The sequence below is a fragment of the Carcharodon carcharias genome, chromosome 16, assembly GCF_017639515.1.
Source record: "Carcharodon carcharias isolate sCarCar2 chromosome 16, sCarCar2.pri, whole genome shotgun sequence".
Classification (NCBI taxonomy): Eukaryota; Metazoa; Chordata; class Chondrichthyes; order Lamniformes; family Lamnidae; genus Carcharodon; species Carcharodon carcharias.
In genome coordinates, this window is record NC_054482.1 from 43,741,530 (window position 1) to 43,759,850 (window position 18,321).

At 39.0% G+C, this 18,321-nt stretch overlaps 1 protein-coding gene across 1 annotated transcript in view; it reads right to left on the reverse strand.

Moving 5' to 3' along the window:
* Positions 1 to 7,312: 7,312 nt before the first annotated feature.
* soat1 (sterol O-acyltransferase 1) overlaps positions 7,313 to 18,321 on the reverse strand; it is a 60,500-nt gene continuing 49,491 nt past the window's right edge. The window contains exons 9-16 of the mRNA XM_041207770.1: positions 15,741 to 15,825; positions 14,646 to 14,691; positions 13,145 to 13,274; positions 12,309 to 12,406; positions 10,628 to 10,726; positions 9,009 to 9,144; positions 8,010 to 8,155; positions 7,313 to 7,695 (exon numbers count right to left, since the gene is read on the reverse strand). Of these exons, the coding sequence (XP_041063704.1) occupies positions 7,639 to 7,695; positions 8,010 to 8,155; positions 9,009 to 9,144; positions 10,628 to 10,726; positions 12,309 to 12,406; positions 13,145 to 13,274; positions 14,646 to 14,691; positions 15,741 to 15,825 (797 nt within the window). The 3' untranslated portion in view covers positions 7,313 to 7,638. The remainder of the gene's footprint in view (positions 7,696 to 8,009; positions 8,156 to 9,008; positions 9,145 to 10,627; positions 10,727 to 12,308; positions 12,407 to 13,144; positions 13,275 to 14,645; positions 14,692 to 15,740; positions 15,826 to 18,321) is intronic.

Below are 18,321 nucleotides of genomic sequence, written 5' to 3' on the forward strand. Positions count from 1 at the left end.
CAATTCAAGACATGTAGAGTCACCAATTTTTTGAAAACTAGCTTCATGCAGTTCTTTCCTTCAAATGATTCCGCCGCCCCCCCCCAATGTGGAGCAAGAAAACATGAAATGACCTCCTGCATCAACATTTCCTTTAGAAGGGAGTTGTCAGGATGGGAGAGGGGCCAAGCTGCAGTCAGGAGAAAAGAAGTGTTCTGTAAATTGCCGTCACTGCCCCAATTCAAGACAAATTTGTTCCATCCAATATCTGTATTTCTGTCTGGAAATATTCTATGTCAATAGTGTTCATCTTTTCATTTGCATTGTTTTACCTGAGGAAAGTATGGGGGGGGGGGGAAGAAGAAAGAGAAAGATGAATAATTTAACAGATAAGACAATGCGGAAACAAACTGGCACACCGCCACTAATTTCTGACAGGTAAGTCCTACCAAGAATTACATTTTTCAGGTTGGCCTACGACAGAAAAATAATCTAGGACCAAGTAAAGAAAGCTAGGAAGAAGGGTGGTCAAACCACATTCTGCCAGCATATCTCTAAACTGATTGCAAGGTGGCATTTGCAGAGGCTAAGAAAAGGGCATCTTTCCATCATTTTGCTTCAGGGATTGGTGCTTTTCCAAGAGAGGTTGGTAAAATGGGTATAAATTCTACAACTCTTGTACATAGCCAATAACACTTAAGACTCCAACCACAACTAGAGAAATGTGGAAGTGGCTATAATGTTCTTTTCAAAAAGTGCAAACCAAAACACACAGGACCAACAAAAATTGTTGAGAAACTACACCATTAACAAAGCTCAGAATTATTAATTGAAAAAATCCAGGAATTTGCAGAATCAGAGATATGCCATGAATTCAGATTTTCTGCAAATTGCTCGACAACTTGTGATGCTAACCTAACCAAAGCCAATAAGTCCTTTGTCCCCTTTGAACTTAATGAAAATCGTGAAATTGTACATGACAACATTACAAATTATTCCCACAACAGCCATTTAGGGCTGATTAATGGGGTTTTCTACCTCATTAATTTGTGATGTAATTTGTGGTACTGACATGGTACACAACCTTGGAAGCCTCTAATGGGATCAATGTGAAATCTCTCAGCAAGCAGTGAATAGTTCCTAGAGTTTTTAAAAAAAATCTATTTCTGTGTCTTAGTCTCGAAAAAACCGCTGTCCTGCCATCCCCACTTCTGTTGAAAGACAATAGTCTTAAGGGTGCACAGCTATTTCAAAATTCAATGCAGTCACTCATTCAAATACAATTTAAATAGATTTCAATCAATTGAAAGCACAAGTAAAACTGAACATATTAAAAAGTTACTTTGCTACGAAAACAATTGAGCGTTAGAAAAAAACATCTGGGATACCTCTTTTTTTCAATGTTCATACATGGTCTATGTCACATGGGATGGTAAGATGGCTCATATTGATACACTGGCGTAATTTTGCAATCCTCAACACACTACCAACCTCTGAGGAGCCAAAAATGCATTACTATTCACCTTTGCCTCACTTCATGTTAAGGCAATGCAAATTTAAAATGGTACAATACTACAATTTATGCACATAAATCTGTCTAAATGTAACAGTTCATGACATATCTCACCCTTCACTTTGTAACATCCAGAAGAACAAGGGCAGCATGCACATGGGAACACCACCACCTGCAAGTTCCCCTCAAGTAACACACCATTCTGACTTGGAAATATAGCAATGTTCCTTCATTGTACCTGGATCTAAATCCTGGAACTCCCCTCCACAACAGCAGTTTGGATATACCTACATTAGGAGGACTGCTGCCATTTAAGGTAGCCGTTCTCCAGACCAATTGTGCATGGACAATGTCAGCCTTGCCAGCATCCCTCACATCCTATGAACAAATTTTTAAAATCCAAAAATGCCATAATACAAGCTCAAAGCAAAAGAATCAAATACCATTCCTAATCACACTTGCATATAAATATTGAATCCGCAGACTTCACAAATAAGTAGTTACCCCACCCCCTGCACAATGTTACCTGCTCTTGAAGCTGAGTATCTCAAAAGCTTGATGAACCAATTTTGAAATCTGTTCCAAGTCCTCCTTGTTTGACGACCTACTTTTCTTTCTAATCCTGGGGAGGATTTTTAACTAGACATGTTTAAAAAAAGTGTAAATCTGTTTAGTTCTATCCATGATTCCGTATGCCAACTTCAAGGATGAGGCTGAAATTGTTTGTAGGTGATCTGTACTGCAAGATGATTGTAAAAACAAGCTCATTATTTATGTTTATAAAAAAGTTGTAAAGATATCAACTTCACTTTAGTCTTGGCTCATTGGTAGCACTCATGTAGCTGACTCAATTTCATGAGCTCAAGCCCCATTCCAGAGCCTTGAGCACATCAATTGAGGCTAACCTTTTGACGTGCTTTTTCTTTCAAATGAGATGTTAACCATAAGTCTCTTCAGCTCTCTAAAGCAGACATAAAGATCCTACTGTATTATATGAATAAAAGCAGGGAGCTCATCTAGTGACCAGGCCAATATTTATCCTTCAATTAACATATTATACATGATCGTGTACCTCATTGTTACTTGTGCAATCTTGGTTACGCAAGTTGACTGCTTTAGTTTCCCTATATTATAACAATTATTACACTTCAAAAGTACTTCATTGGCTATAAAGCAGTTGAGGCATATGGAGGTAGTGAAAGCCCTATGCTTCACAACAATTTAACTTATTGTTCCAAAATGCAAATCAAGTTTTCAAGGTTACAAATAGCCAAAAAAAAAGGAAAAACATCCTGTATTTATCAAGTGTCAAAAATGAAATCAATTCTGCAACCATTAATGAAAACATGAGTCTTTTGACAATGTTTTCAGTCCAAAAGAAGAGTGAATGCATTTTAAAAACACGAAAATGTGTTGTGCAGTGATGCATCAAACCAATGAAGCTGCATTCCAAAAGACAAAAGAAGCAAGCAGTGTTTGTTGTCAGTGTAAAGTGATTTTGGTTTTACATCAACACAAAACTTGGACAGCAAATTGGGTGATACGGCTTGAACATAAACTCCCACACCTTCAGTGTCCTGCAAGGCCAAACACCCCCACAAAGAATTCAGGTTGCATTTACCCTAAAACAGCAGAATCCGTGCAAATGAAAACTGCCTCACAACAATGCCAAGTTGAAGTGCACCATTAGTTTCACATACAACAGTCAAAGTTACTTACATCAATCAGTATATAATGTACAATAATACTATGTGACAAGAATAAGTCTCTTAGGTAACTATTATATTATCTATATCATTTTGCAGTCCAGTAATACCTTGCAATGGTTCAATAAGAAGTTACAAGCCTTTAAAAAATATCAAGTTTCTAGGACATCAGAGAGCAAATTTCCAGCTCTTTACAAACAGCACCTGAATAATCTAGTTAGGTACCAGCCTTGTAAATCTCTCCCAGCTAGATATATAATTTAGCTTTACATTCCCAAAAAGGGCAATGGAATCCATCCTTCCATGAACTATGAATGCATGACAAAAAGTATCAAATTTTGTGCTATAACACCTTACAGTGCCACATACAGGGGTATTTGATGTTAGATGATATTTTTTGCAATGTGTACTCTGGAGTCAGGTGTTCAGATATTTTTTATTTTTTTCTAAACAACATATATGCCAAAATGGCAGAATAGAGATCCTTCATTACAGTGTGTGGCATTCATGACAATATGGCCTGGCACTGTCAATAATGGGCTTATTTTACACATTAATTTTAAAAGAATCAAATGTCTTATGATTAAGACTAGAACATCAATAGAGATTACTCACTGAATTGGTTACGACCATATTTCAAGTGCTTGACAGAAGGTTGGAATATGAGTACGATGAGCAAATCTTTCATCTTTGCAGCACCATTGCTCTTTCATCAGCCAGCAATTGTGTGCAAACTGTTAAATATCCTAACAATGATCATATTAGACAGCAGTCAAAGCCCCAAGAGACATTTAACAGGTTGTCCATTCAGTATCTATTACTCATACATTTATTCGCAACAAAACATTTCATAAGGTTCCCTGCTTGGACACTTCCATCCTTCAGTTAACAGGTATCTCAAAAATATTGTGTACCCTATTTTAAATACATCTTTGGATGAACTGTAGTATAAAATGCAATACTGATCTGATCTGTGCTTCACCTCTGAACATACAGGAGTGTGTACTGCTCTTCAAAACGCTGCAACCCTTCTAGATAATGGTGTCTCTCAAATCATAACTAGTATTTGCAGAATGTCATAGGCCTTGGAGATGGGTATACACTTGAACAAAAGTTCTGAGGGGTGTGTGTTGCCGGGGGGGGGGGGAGGGGGGGGGGGGGGGGGGGGGGGTAAAAAGAGAGACAGAGAAATCACTACAAAAATAAGGAATCATCTGGCATTAATATTAGGTGTGTACCTATTTGGAATAAGATATGCGTTCCTTTTCCCACACAGATCTCAAAGGTTTTGTTTGACAATGGTAACAAATAACTTGTGAAAATGAATCTTTGGGGAAGAAAATGGTTACAAACATGATGTACTCAATGAACAGCCCTCCCAATTGAAATACCTTTCAATTTGAAGCAACTCTGTTGCAAGTACAACACGTGTTGGCGAAAAGAATGCTTTATCAGAAGTAGCTAATAGAGTTATAGGCACCAGGCCTGATTCTATTCATCACCCCCTTGCAGTTTAAAACTGATCACTTCACAGAGCAAGTTACAGTCCTGCACAGTTGAACACGTGCAGCTTGGCTGACTCAAAGGCAGGAGAAGCAACACATTGGTCTATAAATGCATTCTTTCCAAATGGCCAGAACAGTTCATAACCCATACTAGTATACACAGAAACAAAAAAATTTGGCACAGGATTACTTTTCAATGCAGAATCAGAATGAAATGTGCAAGTGCATTAGAAGACAAAATTGACTGGGAATATATGGCAATCTCAAAAAATATTAAGCAGTAGTTCCCTCCAGCTTCACCCTTTGGTGTAAAGTCTATTTAATGTACATCCAACTACCAGAAAAGCAAAAAGGTTCAGATACAGATTAATTCCCCCCCCCCACGAACTTTGATAAAAAATATTGTTTTAAATCCCTTTTATTTTCCTATGGAAATCATTTAAAGGAAACCGCCTTTGGTCAAGAGGAAGGGTTTTTTCCACAGTACTGCCAAGGACTGCATGGATTGGTTAACAGTAAACAAGACATAACTGGGTGAGTTGATATGTCAGCTGCCTTTCTTCGCCACTCCTCACCCACTTTCTCTAAGATGGAAATTCCTGCAGTGTAACAGCACCACATGTAGTTCCAGGCCCAGAACAAAGAACATTTCTTACCAGCGGTAGGTACTGGTTAGTATTCATGAATACTAGCTGTGGGACTGTTTTGGGACATCCTGAAAACATGATGATGTGAGGCAATTACATTTATTAAAAAAAAGTCATTCATTGGGATAAAACTTGAAAGTAATCTTCTATAAAGGGCTTAAAAGTTTAAATATTTTCCTGGACTATACACCATGTAGTGCTATATACACTTGCAGCCTCCTAAATGTTAACCTGGGTATTAACTTTCTTAGGAGGGGAAAGTGAAGAGACTGGAAAATGTGTTCAGTTTTTGCTTATCATACTTTTGAGTTTTTCAGCTTCCAATCCAAGGTCAAACAGTGGGAAAAATCCAGAAAAAGTAATACAATAAAATGGATACTTAATGTCACTCGTAATAAGCAGCCACCCTTAACAGTTCTGCAGTTAATGGATTCATTATTAAAATCCAATGTTCATGACATTATCAACTTAATTTCAAAATTAAGATTCAGTTTTCCCCTTAAGATTGTTATCTTGGTAGCTTTACGTTAGGACGGGTGCAGGCAAGTATGTTCTTTTTATATTATTCAACTGGAGTAACATAAATGAGACAAAATTAAAGAGATGATCAAGCCCCCAGGATTGTTTAATTCTGAATTTAATCCATTATCAAAACGAAGGTTGCTTATAGTAATGTTATTTTGATGAGTTCAACTATTACTGTTTAAGTGTGAATAAGCTGGGTCAAGGCCTGCCAGTGCAGAAATAGTATTACGCTGATTGCTGCAAGGTACTATCTAGGCAGAACATTCGAGAACACATTCAATCCTATGATTATGAAGCCAGATATTTTGCTCATCTGACAAGCTGACAGTTGTCAACCCTTCAGAGCACTATCACTGACAATAGCTGTATTTCTCAACTATTCAAGTTAGAAGTATATCGAAGTGAATTTAACTTAATTAGTACATGCACTGCCGAACGTGTTGCCCGATGGAGATAAAGAGTCCTGCTTTTGTTCCCAGTGTCATGAATTAGCTTACCCTAATTGGAATGACAATGTGTGTATTATAATTCGTCATGGCGTAAAGAGGAGAAACATTGCCAGGGTTCCCTGTGTAGTCTTGAGCATCCAGATTACCATTCTGGATGAGGTACGAGAGGGTAATAGACTTCCATGGAACTATACCAAACACGGGTCAGTGTCTTTAGAAGAGAAGAGGAGCACATATAAAAAGGCACGTAAAATTTAAGATATAAAACAAAACAAATTGTTCAACATTGGAATATTTCATGTGTCTTTTTCCTGATACAGCCCAATAAATAATTTTCATATGTAGCATTATCAATTTTGCCTTTTTTTTTACTTTCCAATTCAACTTTAGCCATACACAATTACTTAATCCATGCTGGAAGGTGGATAACACCAAAAGCAATTTAACAAACAATGTCCCCTTACCTAGAAAATTCCTATATCCCTTCTAGAATTTCCTTGCTGAGATAAGGAACTCATGTGTTGGGAATACTGGCCTTGAATCTGCCTCTACCACCCTTGTGGCACAATACCTATTAGTGCTAAACTAAGGAATGTACTTCCTTCTTTAAGATTGTATTGTTATATGGAACAATAAAACATTACAACACAACCTGCTCCCTGTGCATATGCAGCACATTTTTAAGGCAAAATTCAAAAATCTCATTTTCCCTCATTGTCTCTATGGGCAGGGCCGGGTTGAGGATTTTGGTCTGTGTGTGTGTGTGTGTGTGTGTGTGTGTGTGTGTGGGTGTGTGTGTGGGTGTGTGTGTGGGTGGGTGTGTGGGTGGGTGTGTGGGTGGGTGTGTGGGTGGGTGGGTGAGTGGGTGGGTGTGTGAGTGGGTGTGTGAGTGGGTGGGTGGGTGTGTGGGTGGGTGTGTGGGTGGGTGTGTGGTGGTGGTGGTGGGTGGGTGGGGGGGGGGGGGGGAGAGAGAGAGAGAGAGAGAGAGAGAGAGAGAGGGAGAGAGAGAGAGGGAGAGAGAGAGAGAAGAATGAGAATTGAAGATCTGAAACCTCTTCCTGCCAACCAACATTTTGTTTTGAGCATTCCTCCTGTTCATGATGTAGAAGGTGGCTGCTTAATACAGTAGATATAGCACTAAATTGGCATTTATCCTGTGATTAATGGCTTAAGGAGAATATCTAGCTCTATGACCAAAACTTAAGACAGAGGAGGGAGCAGGCACTATCTGGTGCAAGAGAAACATTCATTTGGTTTATGAAAGGTGCTGCTGCATTCCAACAGAAATGGTCCCAGATCCATAGGTCACATCCATTATGAGTTCAAGCGACAGGTCCAGGACCGTGGCTTCAACAAATCCAAGAATGAGGGCTGCAGAGAACAAATATATTGGAGAATATAAATGTGGTCATAAAGTGATCCTAATAAAACATGCCAACATTATGGCTGGGTCCTCAAAGCACTTTGATATGAACATTATGCCACTTACTAAAAATGTTTGATTCCCTTATAGATTTAAACATTTGGATTTTTGTTTTCGCTCTTTGTGAAGTCAGTTAAACAAAGGCAGTTTTCTTCCCAACTGCACCCATTATTCATGCAATCTTTTGTATTCTTACAAAACCATCAAGCACGTCTAAAGATTAGAATAAACACTTCCAGTTCATTTTTACATATGGACTTACATTAGTAAGGGGACAATGCTGCTGGGCATACCACTCTTGTGAATATAGGCAAACCAACATGCCCTGGCCCAGAAACAGCGATGTCCACATCACCACATTCCAGACGGGACCTTTCCGGCGATCATGCAGTACGAAATTGAATGCCACTAATAAGGAGAGGGGATATCATTAACAGTTAGAAGGAACTTCCAGCATTAATACAGCAGTTACTGACCATTTAATTTAGCTACCTGAACCAGAGCATTGCAGTCACTGCACTGCTCCCTTTTACACCTAAAACATTCAGAAGGCTTCAAAAAAAATCGAATTACCAAACATTTAATACTGTTATCACATCTCCCACTGGAAGATTCAAGAGCATATGAGAAGGGATGAATAGCAATGGTGAATAAGCATTTTTCAAGTTACAAATACATCTGTCAATTATTACCATGTGGCCAAACAAATACTGCACACGAAAAAGCAAAGATATCTTCAGAATGGTCATGATCCTGTCACACAGTCATCACTGGCCTACTGTAATGTTAATACCAGCAGATAACAATACTAAATCAACTTAAACAAAGAGGGATATGACTTGGTTGAAGTCAAAGGCAAGCTGAAGGTAGGAAGCGTCAAGCTTCCCCAATAGCCAAGTGAGTCAATGTGCTGCCCAGTGTGAACTGAGGCAGGAGGCCAGGAAAGTTTAAAAATTCCATCTACCATCAGTGCTGAGGTAACCAATCTCAGCTTTTGCAGAATTGGGGTGTTATGACTAGGCTTTGTATGCACCAACAGGTTTTCTCGTGCTCACTGGTTACCAATAACCTCAGTGGGAATTCCGGATCTGTGGACATTGAGCAAGGACAAGGAGTTAAAAGCGAACTTCTAAAAATCCACAAGTTCAGAGACTAATGTATTTTACAATATGCTTAAATAAGCATACTCCATTGATAAATTATCAATGTTTATTTACAGCTGAACAGTAGACTTAGAAGTAAAAAAGTCAAAAATACTTACTTCCAAAGCACATGAACAGACAGAAGAGGACTGGATAGAAAAACCCAAAGCAAATTGCCAGCACATACTCGTGAACTACAGCAGACACTGTGAAGACAGACAACATTGCAGCAGCCCTAAACCGGTGGGTGAATAACTGTTAAGAGATCAAATTTAACAGGGTTAAGTCAAGCATTTGAAAAAAAATGGACATTGCAAATTTTACAAGTTGTGATTGAACCGTAAATTAAAAATAGGACCATTAATCCAGTAGGCCAAGGTTACAGAAGTATAATCCAGAGAACTGCCTGTTGAATCAATCAGGCTCCAAAACCAACCCCAAGGTTAATTCAATTTCAGCAGCAAGTCTTCGGTTCCTGTTTCGATCATACAGCGTAAGATTTTTCCTAATCTATGCCATTTCCTGCATCACTCAGAGATTCAATCTCCCCTACTGATACAAGATAACATGGAAATACTGAAGTACCTGGTCTTTGCACCTCCCCCTTTCCAATAAATGCCAGTTTTGTTGCTTTTAATTGTTGTGTACAGTTTTTAAACTGCTAGATAAACTTCAAATAAACAATATTTTGAAGAGTACATACTGATAATTCCAAAAAGCCACTAAAAAACCTTGAAATAACACTGCATATTTTTAATGCTGTACTGAATCTTTTAATTTAATTAACTCAGCTGAAATTTTACTGTATTAAAGTATAGGTATAAATGCACATTTTTAGCATCTATAAAATGAGCTGAATATTTAAAAATGAACATTTTGATATAGTAAGGTGCAGAATCTGAAGAATGCTGTGTATTTACCAGTGGAGGGCTCTTGGGAGGTGGCAGCGATGATGAATGTGGGCTGGTTTTGGATTGGAGATTTATGCTTTCTATGACCAACTACTTGAACTTTTGATACATTACTACAACATAACTGGAACCCATGGCTGCCAGTTGCCTTGAACCGAAATCCATTTTGCTACCAAATTCATAACAGCACTAAATTTTGGTGCCAACTTCACAACATCAGCCTAAATCCAGCAGCAGCCGCTGAATGTTATTTACACTAAACTGGTTTACCAATTTACGATGCAAGCCTGACTTCTCTCAGGATGTCAAGACCCCTTCTTGAACTAACTTTCAATGCCTGAAGCTCCACTTTGTCCAAACACAATGTGTAATAATAAAAAGCAGAAATCAAATCTCGAGTATTTGGAAGAGACTCTCTAATAATGAGGTTAGGGAAAGAAACAAGTTACAGTTCTTTCACATGTTTTACATTAACCCACAATGTTACAAAGTAAAGCTATCCGAAAATCATTAGCAGTGCTTCAGGCTCCCTCTATTCGTTCAATGGGATCCCTGAGTAGCACTCCCAGCGTCTTAACCCTTTGTCCAATGGCTCATTAACAAGATTTTTTTTTGTCAATTGGAGCCATGAGCTAATGAGAAGTCAAAGCAGAACAAGTGAACTTTGATCCTGGTAGTAGTATTCTGGGGTTGCATTCAGTAGAACAGAGAAAGTTAAAGTACCTATAATTGTATTTGATGAGAGAACTGTACTTAGTTTCTTCCCCCAACTCTTATTTGAAGGACATTTTCTCACATGAATCCAATGGCTGCAAATAGCTCCTTACCCAGAGAAAATCCTTATATGCATAATAGTACAGCCAGTCATGGACTACTACATTCCAGGTCCGGTAATAGTTTGCAAATGATGTGGAATTCCACCAGTCCTGAATGGAAATGGAAAAGAGCAAATTTAGATAGAATTTTCTTTCACATTGTCTATTTATATTGACCCTATTAAAGTAGGACTGCACTCTATTTAACTGGCAAATTCTCCTGGTTACTGCCAAGTAACTAATTTACACAGAGGTGCATTTATCATGACTTACAATTTAATACTCTACTGCTCAGAAACAGCTGGAAAATAAATATTTTCTATAGAATTCCTCCAATGCAACATGAAGTAATGCTCCAGATGAAATTAGCTGCTCATGGGGAGCATTTCACGCTCAAAAGTCTGTCTTCTGATTTAGCCCACCTTTCCCCTCCCTTTACTAGTCTGTATTCAACAGCACCACTAAAATGGCAAAAAAGATTGGGAAGGGAGGGAAGCCAGAAGCTTGCATCCTGTCATTGTATTTGATTATGCAGTACAAAAATGATTTTATAAACAATTAAATAAAATCTGATCCTTTTCTGGCACCATTATCTATGCAATATCCATTTGCAAAAGGCTTTGCAGAAGCTACCATGAGAACTCCTGTGACAGCCTCTGGAAAATGTTCTAAATTGACCAAGTTTTTTTGGTCTCTTTTTCCTTCCTGCTAAAGGAATGGCCAAAATAAAAATGTCATTATTATCAAGAATTGTGGAAACATCATGTGTCTGCTTGTACATTTGGATAAAACACAGACATTACAATCAACCATTACAGTTTACATTATAGTTTACAGACAAAACAACTTAATTCTGCAATCTTGATGCATGGTTGATGCGCACAGATTTTTCACCTTAAAATCATCAAATAGAAAATATCTTAAGCTACACACTGTCTGAACAGATAGATAAACCTTAGGGATAATATATACTTTTTTTGAAAAAGTGGTTATACAGCTTACACTCTGCTGCATGGCACCTGGAGTCATAACAGTTCACAATGGTATTGAGCTAATAATAGATGAACTGAAGTGGAAATAAAAGAATCACTCAAAATATGACACCATCATGCTTCTTTGGAGAGAACGATGACAACGGACACAATGGGCCATAATTTCCTCAGCGTGGCAAACAGTGTCGGATTGTCACTGTGCCCACCTACCAAATTTCTTCCATGCCCGTCTCACCTGGCCTTCCAACTCAGGCTGGGTGAGATCCAGGCAGTGCAGCTGTCTCAGAAGTCCAGCACCGTCGAATTGAAGGACACACCCTCTTGTTTACAGCACTAGCTCCATGGGGAGATTGGTCTGGATCTTTACAAGTTACCCAGAAGTTAGAAGAGGTTTTAATTCTAACTTATTCTGGATAACTACTGGTATAACCATGACAGAAACATCCAAAGTTTGCGATTTAAATTGCATTTTCAGATGGTTTCCAGCACAGCACAATTGTCCAGAGGAAGTGTGCACTTCTGGGCAATTGCCTTACAGACTCTTACTTGGGAACTTCCCAAAGGGATTCTCCAGTGCATCTTTGGGGTACCCCCCAAATCCGACGCTGGGGAGCTTGGAGGTTACGGCCCAATGGATGAAAATAGTAGCAAGTTTGGAAACTATATTTCATGGATTTAAAAATGTAAATGTAAAAGGTTACCTTGTAGAACATCCTGTCAGCAAACTGCAGCATTTCAGCAAAGGCATTGAGCCAGCAGTGCAGGAATGCAAAGAAAGCCAGGAACAGCACTAACACACCTGAAACAAACCGAAATGCAGCTTTAAGATAGTCCCAGAATTAGTAATATTGTGATAACCAGAAAAATTCTTTACTTTGACAACCCTTCCTCTCCCCTCATTCCCTTTTCAGATCTTTTTGCCATTTCATGCTTTACCCTCAAGAGCAATCCCTGAATTCCTTTGTTGAGAAATGTAAAAGACATTAGAAAGGTGAAGATTATCAGGCAACTGAGAAAAGAAAAAACAACCCTTTCCACTGGGAAGATATTTTAAGAAATATTTTTAAAAAACTAGTTTGCAAGGAACTACACCGGACACATTCTGCAACAATATGGAGAATGTTTCTGCTCAACTCCATACTCTACAAGCATGATTAAAAATAACACAAAGGAATGAGTAATCATGTAAACCACACGCTAGTCTCAACATAGAGAAAATTAAATGTCCTAAACTGGATACTGGTGCCTCCAGAATTAGCCCTTCAGTAGGTTTGTTTAACAGTTACACTACCAGGTAAGAAATGGTTTCCAACTGTATTTTGGACATCCAACTTAGCCAGCAATATATTACAATTTCCTCCTCAACAACTGAAATTTGGCTAGGTTTATTTGTGTGGTCCAAACACATCGCTGCATCAGTCTCTTGAATTTATTTTGGCTAAAAATTGTGCACACATCGCATCATTCAGAACAAGTTCTTCCTGCATCATGCTTGATTTTTCCAGTTTTAGGTTGAATGCATAAGGATGATCCATACCTGGCAAGATGGAATTGAAGATGCAGAGAACCAGGACTTTCAAACTGAATGGCTCCCGGCTGATGTTTCGGAACAAAGGAATACAGAGCCGCACAAAAATATAGTAAGCATAAAACAGACAGCCCAGAACCTGAAAAACATAAAAATGTAGCACAAGTCAGAAACAAGACATTTTTCCACACCATAATCCATTGTCACACTAGAATGAGAACCACCTACATCATATAAGAGTCAGCGCCATACTGAGAACTTAATTAAAAAGATGGCAGATTTGCACTTACATCACCTTGCCACATCTCCCAAATGTATACAATGTATCATTGTGTAATACAATTAGTTCAGGTAGACAAACGACAGCCTGGTTACGTACAGTAAGATCCACAAACAACACTGAACAAATGTTTTGCAGAAAGGTTAGGGCCAGGAACATTAATTCTGTTTCTTTCTCCACAGATGCTGCCAGACTGAAGTATCTCCAGCATTTTCTGTTTTTATTTTAGATTCCCAGCATCCAAAGCATTGTGCTTCAAGACAATTAGCAGGTTCATTTTTTGGAAAGGGAGGGCGTGGAGGTGGCGAGTAATGGTTGAAGGAGGAATGTTGGCCAGGACCTGGAGATAACTCCCTGCTCTTCTTTGAAGAGTACCAGAACATGTTCAACATCCACCAGGACCACAAATATATTCAAATGGGTTTCAGTTAACGACTCATCCAAAGGACATTAACATCAACTTTAAGATAAAATTTCTTCAGCATTGTATTAGAATGTCAGCTTATACAATGAATTGAAAATTCTGATATGAGGCTTCTAACCAGAGACAATGCTGCTACCGCCTAAAGCTAGCCCAGCCCTTTAAAATATTTAAAATGAATACATCTCAGTGAGACACTAAAGAACAATACTTTTAGATGTGTGGGGATGACAAATACTTCACTACCTCTTGATCCCAGTCAAGCAGCAGCAAAAGCACATTATCTATAGCATGATAGTGGTCTGGTCACAACATCATGGTCCATTAATGTTAGTAATATATAAAATCTCACAAGACTAATGGAAAACCATTCTTACCTTCCCTTTTTTGCCTTTTACTGGATAAGCTTTAGTCACAACTGATGGCATTGAAACTTCTCGCTGCCCCCACAATGTTATCCAGCTTTGAACTACATGCATTATTTTTGAAAAATGGCTTTGCATGAAAACCGCATTCTGTGTTTCAGCACACAACCCAAAAATACGAATCCATTCCTGTCTAAATTAAATCATTAAAGCTCACAGATAATTCCAATCAGTTGATGTTATTTGCATTGTTGTTTTGTTTTAACTCATGTATCTAGGGGATTTATTCTATTTAGACAAAAGAGATCAGATACACTTGAATATCTGCCCATTTCCAGTAGCCACCAGATGGGCCCTCTTCATTATGGTAGATCACTGAAATTCTACCGTATTAGAGAAATACTGCTGAGTTTGTAAAAAATAACTAAATTTAAAAAGCTTTACCTGAGCAAATTTTGTAGCAACGTAGCTCCATCTAATTGTAGGGTTCCTGTACCAAAAAAGAATTTTCAGCAAACATCAATTTTAAGATAAAATTTCCTCAGCATTGTATTAGAATGTCAGCTTATACAATGAATTCAAAATTCTGATACGAGGCTTCTAACCAGAGACAATGCTGCTACCGCCTAAAGCTAGCCCAGCCCTTTAAAATATTTAAAATGAATACATCTCAGTGAGACACTAAAGAACAATACTTTTAGATGTGTGGGGATGACAAATACTCCACTACCTCTTCATGTGTTTTTTTTTCAAAAATACAGGATTCTTACTCAATTTAAAAGGATCAATTTTTCTCTTCAATCAAAAAATTCCACAGTGGTTCCTTCTAAGGTAATTATTTAAAGCAGATCCAGAAACTCTTTTTTTGGCACAGCACACCTACATTCAAGCTGCTTCCAGCTTCCTCCAGGCTAGGCACAGGCTAGGAACTGTGACTGTGCCTTGTGCTCCATTGCATCCAACTAACAGATGAGGAGAGGATCAGGCTTAACTGTAACAAGGACATGACTGAAACAAGCCGCAATGAAGATAGGCAGTTGCACACTAAACCTTTGGTGACTGGAAACATTCAAGCAAAGTTTTTAAACCATGAACCTAGTACCCTGGTAAGAAATTTCTACAGGATTTCTTTTATACTATGAAAGGGAATCCAGAACAAGAGAACATAGCCTTAAAATTAGAGCTAGGCCATTTCAGGAGTGAAATCAGGCAGCACTTATGCCAAAAATCTAGAACTTAATTCCTGAAAAAGCTGTGGATGCGGGGGCAATTTCAAATGTCAAAATTAGGATTAGTAACAGAATCAAGGGGTATGGAGCAAAGGTATGTAAATGAATTGGAGGCACAATTTAGCCATGACCTAACAGAATGGCAGAACAGGTTTGATTGGCTGAATGGTCTATTCTTGTTCCTATATAAAATACAGCTATAAATAGTAAGCAGATTACATATTACACCATACAATCACCATTTATTAGGTCAAAAATATTAGATGTTGCTTAGTGATCTGCTTTCAGAAAATGGTCCGATTGGGTTTACCTGGGATAGCTGTCCCGATATATGAGAGTAGGAGCAAAAAGAAAATAGAGATAGTGGGAAAACTGGGGTGTCTGCTGAATGCCACCTGAGACAAAGATAAAACCAAAAGATTAGCATTTTAATGAAAAATTCAATACTAAGAAAGCAGCCTATTCGGATGCAATGTTCCTGCAGCAGAATTCGGAAAATAAACCTGATAATGCACAACATGAAGTCACCAAGATTTTATTATGCATAATATGATTAGTAAGTTTGCAGATGACACAAAGATTTGCCGGGTGGTTAACAATGAGGTTGAGTGTCTTGGGCTACAGGAAGATATAGACAGGATGGTTAAATGGGCAGATAAGTGGATGGAATTTAACCCTGAAAAGTATGAGATGATACACTTTGGAAGGAGTAATTTGACAAGGAAGTATTCAATGAACGGCATGACACTAGGAAGCTCTGAGGAGCAAAGGGATCTTGGCGTGTGAGTCCAGAGATCTCTGAAGGCGGAGAGGCATGTTAGTGAGGTGGTGAAAAAGGCATATGGGACACTTGCCTTTATCAATCGAGGCATAGATTACAAAAGTAGGGAGGTCATATAGAACCTTGGTGAGGCCACAGCTGGAGTAGTGTGTGCAGTTCTGGTCCCCACATTATCAGAAGGATGTGATTGCACTGAAGGGGGTGCAGAGGAGATTCACCAGGATGTTGCCTGGGATGAAACATTTAAGTTATGGAGAGGTTGAATAGACTTGGGTTGTTTTCGATGGGGCAGAGAAGACTGAAGGCGATCTGATCGAGGTGTACAAGATTATGAGGGGCATGGACAGGGTGGATAGGGAGCAGATGTTCCCCTTAGTTGAAAGGTCAGTCACGAGGGGATGTAAGTTCAAGGTGAGGGGCAGGAGGTTTAAGGCAGATGTGAGGGAAAACTTTTTTACCCAGAGGGTGGTGACGGTCTGGAATGCGCTGCCTGGGAGGGTGGTGGACTCGGGTTGCCTCACATCCTTTAAAAAAATGAGCACTTGGCATGTCATAACATTCAAAGCTATGGGCCAAGTGCTGGTAAATGGGATTAGGTAGAGGTAGGTCAGGTGTTTCTCACATGTCAGTGCAGACTCGATGGGCACTTATCCCACAAGGCTGTAAATTACAAGAGAGTGACTTTCTTACTTAGGAGTAGGACTAAATATATCAAGCAGTAACAGTGAAACAGCTATGTAATAAGTTGTTTCACTTCTGCAAAGATCCCATGACTACGAATTAGATCTTCTAAGCCCATGACACTTACTTGATTCTGCTTAAAAAAAATCAGATAAAAGGTTCTTTGCCCCGAGTTCTAGTGTGCTGTGGCATGTATGTTTTTTATGTCCCTTTTTTGGAGCCCTCATAAGTTCAGTGAAGTATAAAGGGACTAGCTCCTTCAACAACTGTCCTTGCCTCAACATTGTTTATTACATTGTGATCTGACCTTTCTGACAAGTTACTTTTCCCTGCTTAGATTTAGATTCATAAATAAATCAGGAATAGCATTTGCAGGTCCTTGAGCATTGTTGAATTATTTTGGGTTACTAGCTATGTCTATACTACACCCACGTAGTCATTGGCTGTCCCTCGTTTTCAGGATGACATCTCTTTAGGGTCATGAATTTCGCTCATGGGTCTTCATGTGCCACATGACTGACCAGGTTGATTTTTGAGCCACAGATCTTTGGGCACATAGGGCAGAACACCTCATGAGGTGGTGGATCCGGAGTGCAGGATTTGCTTTCTTTTCTTTCCTTCTCTGCCATCAAGACATTCGGACTCTAAGCATGATGCCACTTGATGGACAGGTTGTTACCATTCTGAACAATTGGTAGCAAGCTCCTCACACTCATGAAGGTCAATGCTGCTGCTGCTGCGCTTCAAAGAATGTGTCTTGAAGCATTCCCCACCCCCACCAAGAACATTGGCTATTTGAGAATTGAGAAAACAGGACCTAGCAGGGGAGACAGTTTTTGGTCATCTGGACACAGTGTCCAGCCCTTTGAAGTTGATTTTGTAGGAGTTTCATCTGAACGCTTTGAGGTTGGCTTCAAGAAGCAGGGGATAAGGGCACAACGCAATTCATTATCGATAGTATACCTTGACTGAGTATTTCAATTAAGTTTTTCAAGAGATGCAAAGAGTGCTTTTTTTAAATATATAAATCACTTCCTTGTCTATCTAAAATTACTGGCTTTTTCCCCTAATTTGAGCTCCTGGCTCAGTCCTACCACATCACCAAAAAAATTGACAAACTATTCACACTCACTGTTCTTGTGTTTATTCAATACCACTCTAGCATTGTTCAAGAATCCTCCGATTGAATCCAAAGGATGCTAAGGGGGAATTGCTGATAAAATGTCTCCAGCGCTCGTGTGTCGCTGATGCAGAGTCCAGGTCTCACTGCAGTACAGGAGCAACTGTCCTTTGTACTAGGAATTGGATTTTACATGCCCCTACTGGGCATGTTTTTGTGGGGTGGGGGGAGAAAACAAGTAAATTAGGCCAAGTGACTAGCCCACCACCTACCTGTCCACCAGCACACCACCGAACTCACCACATAATA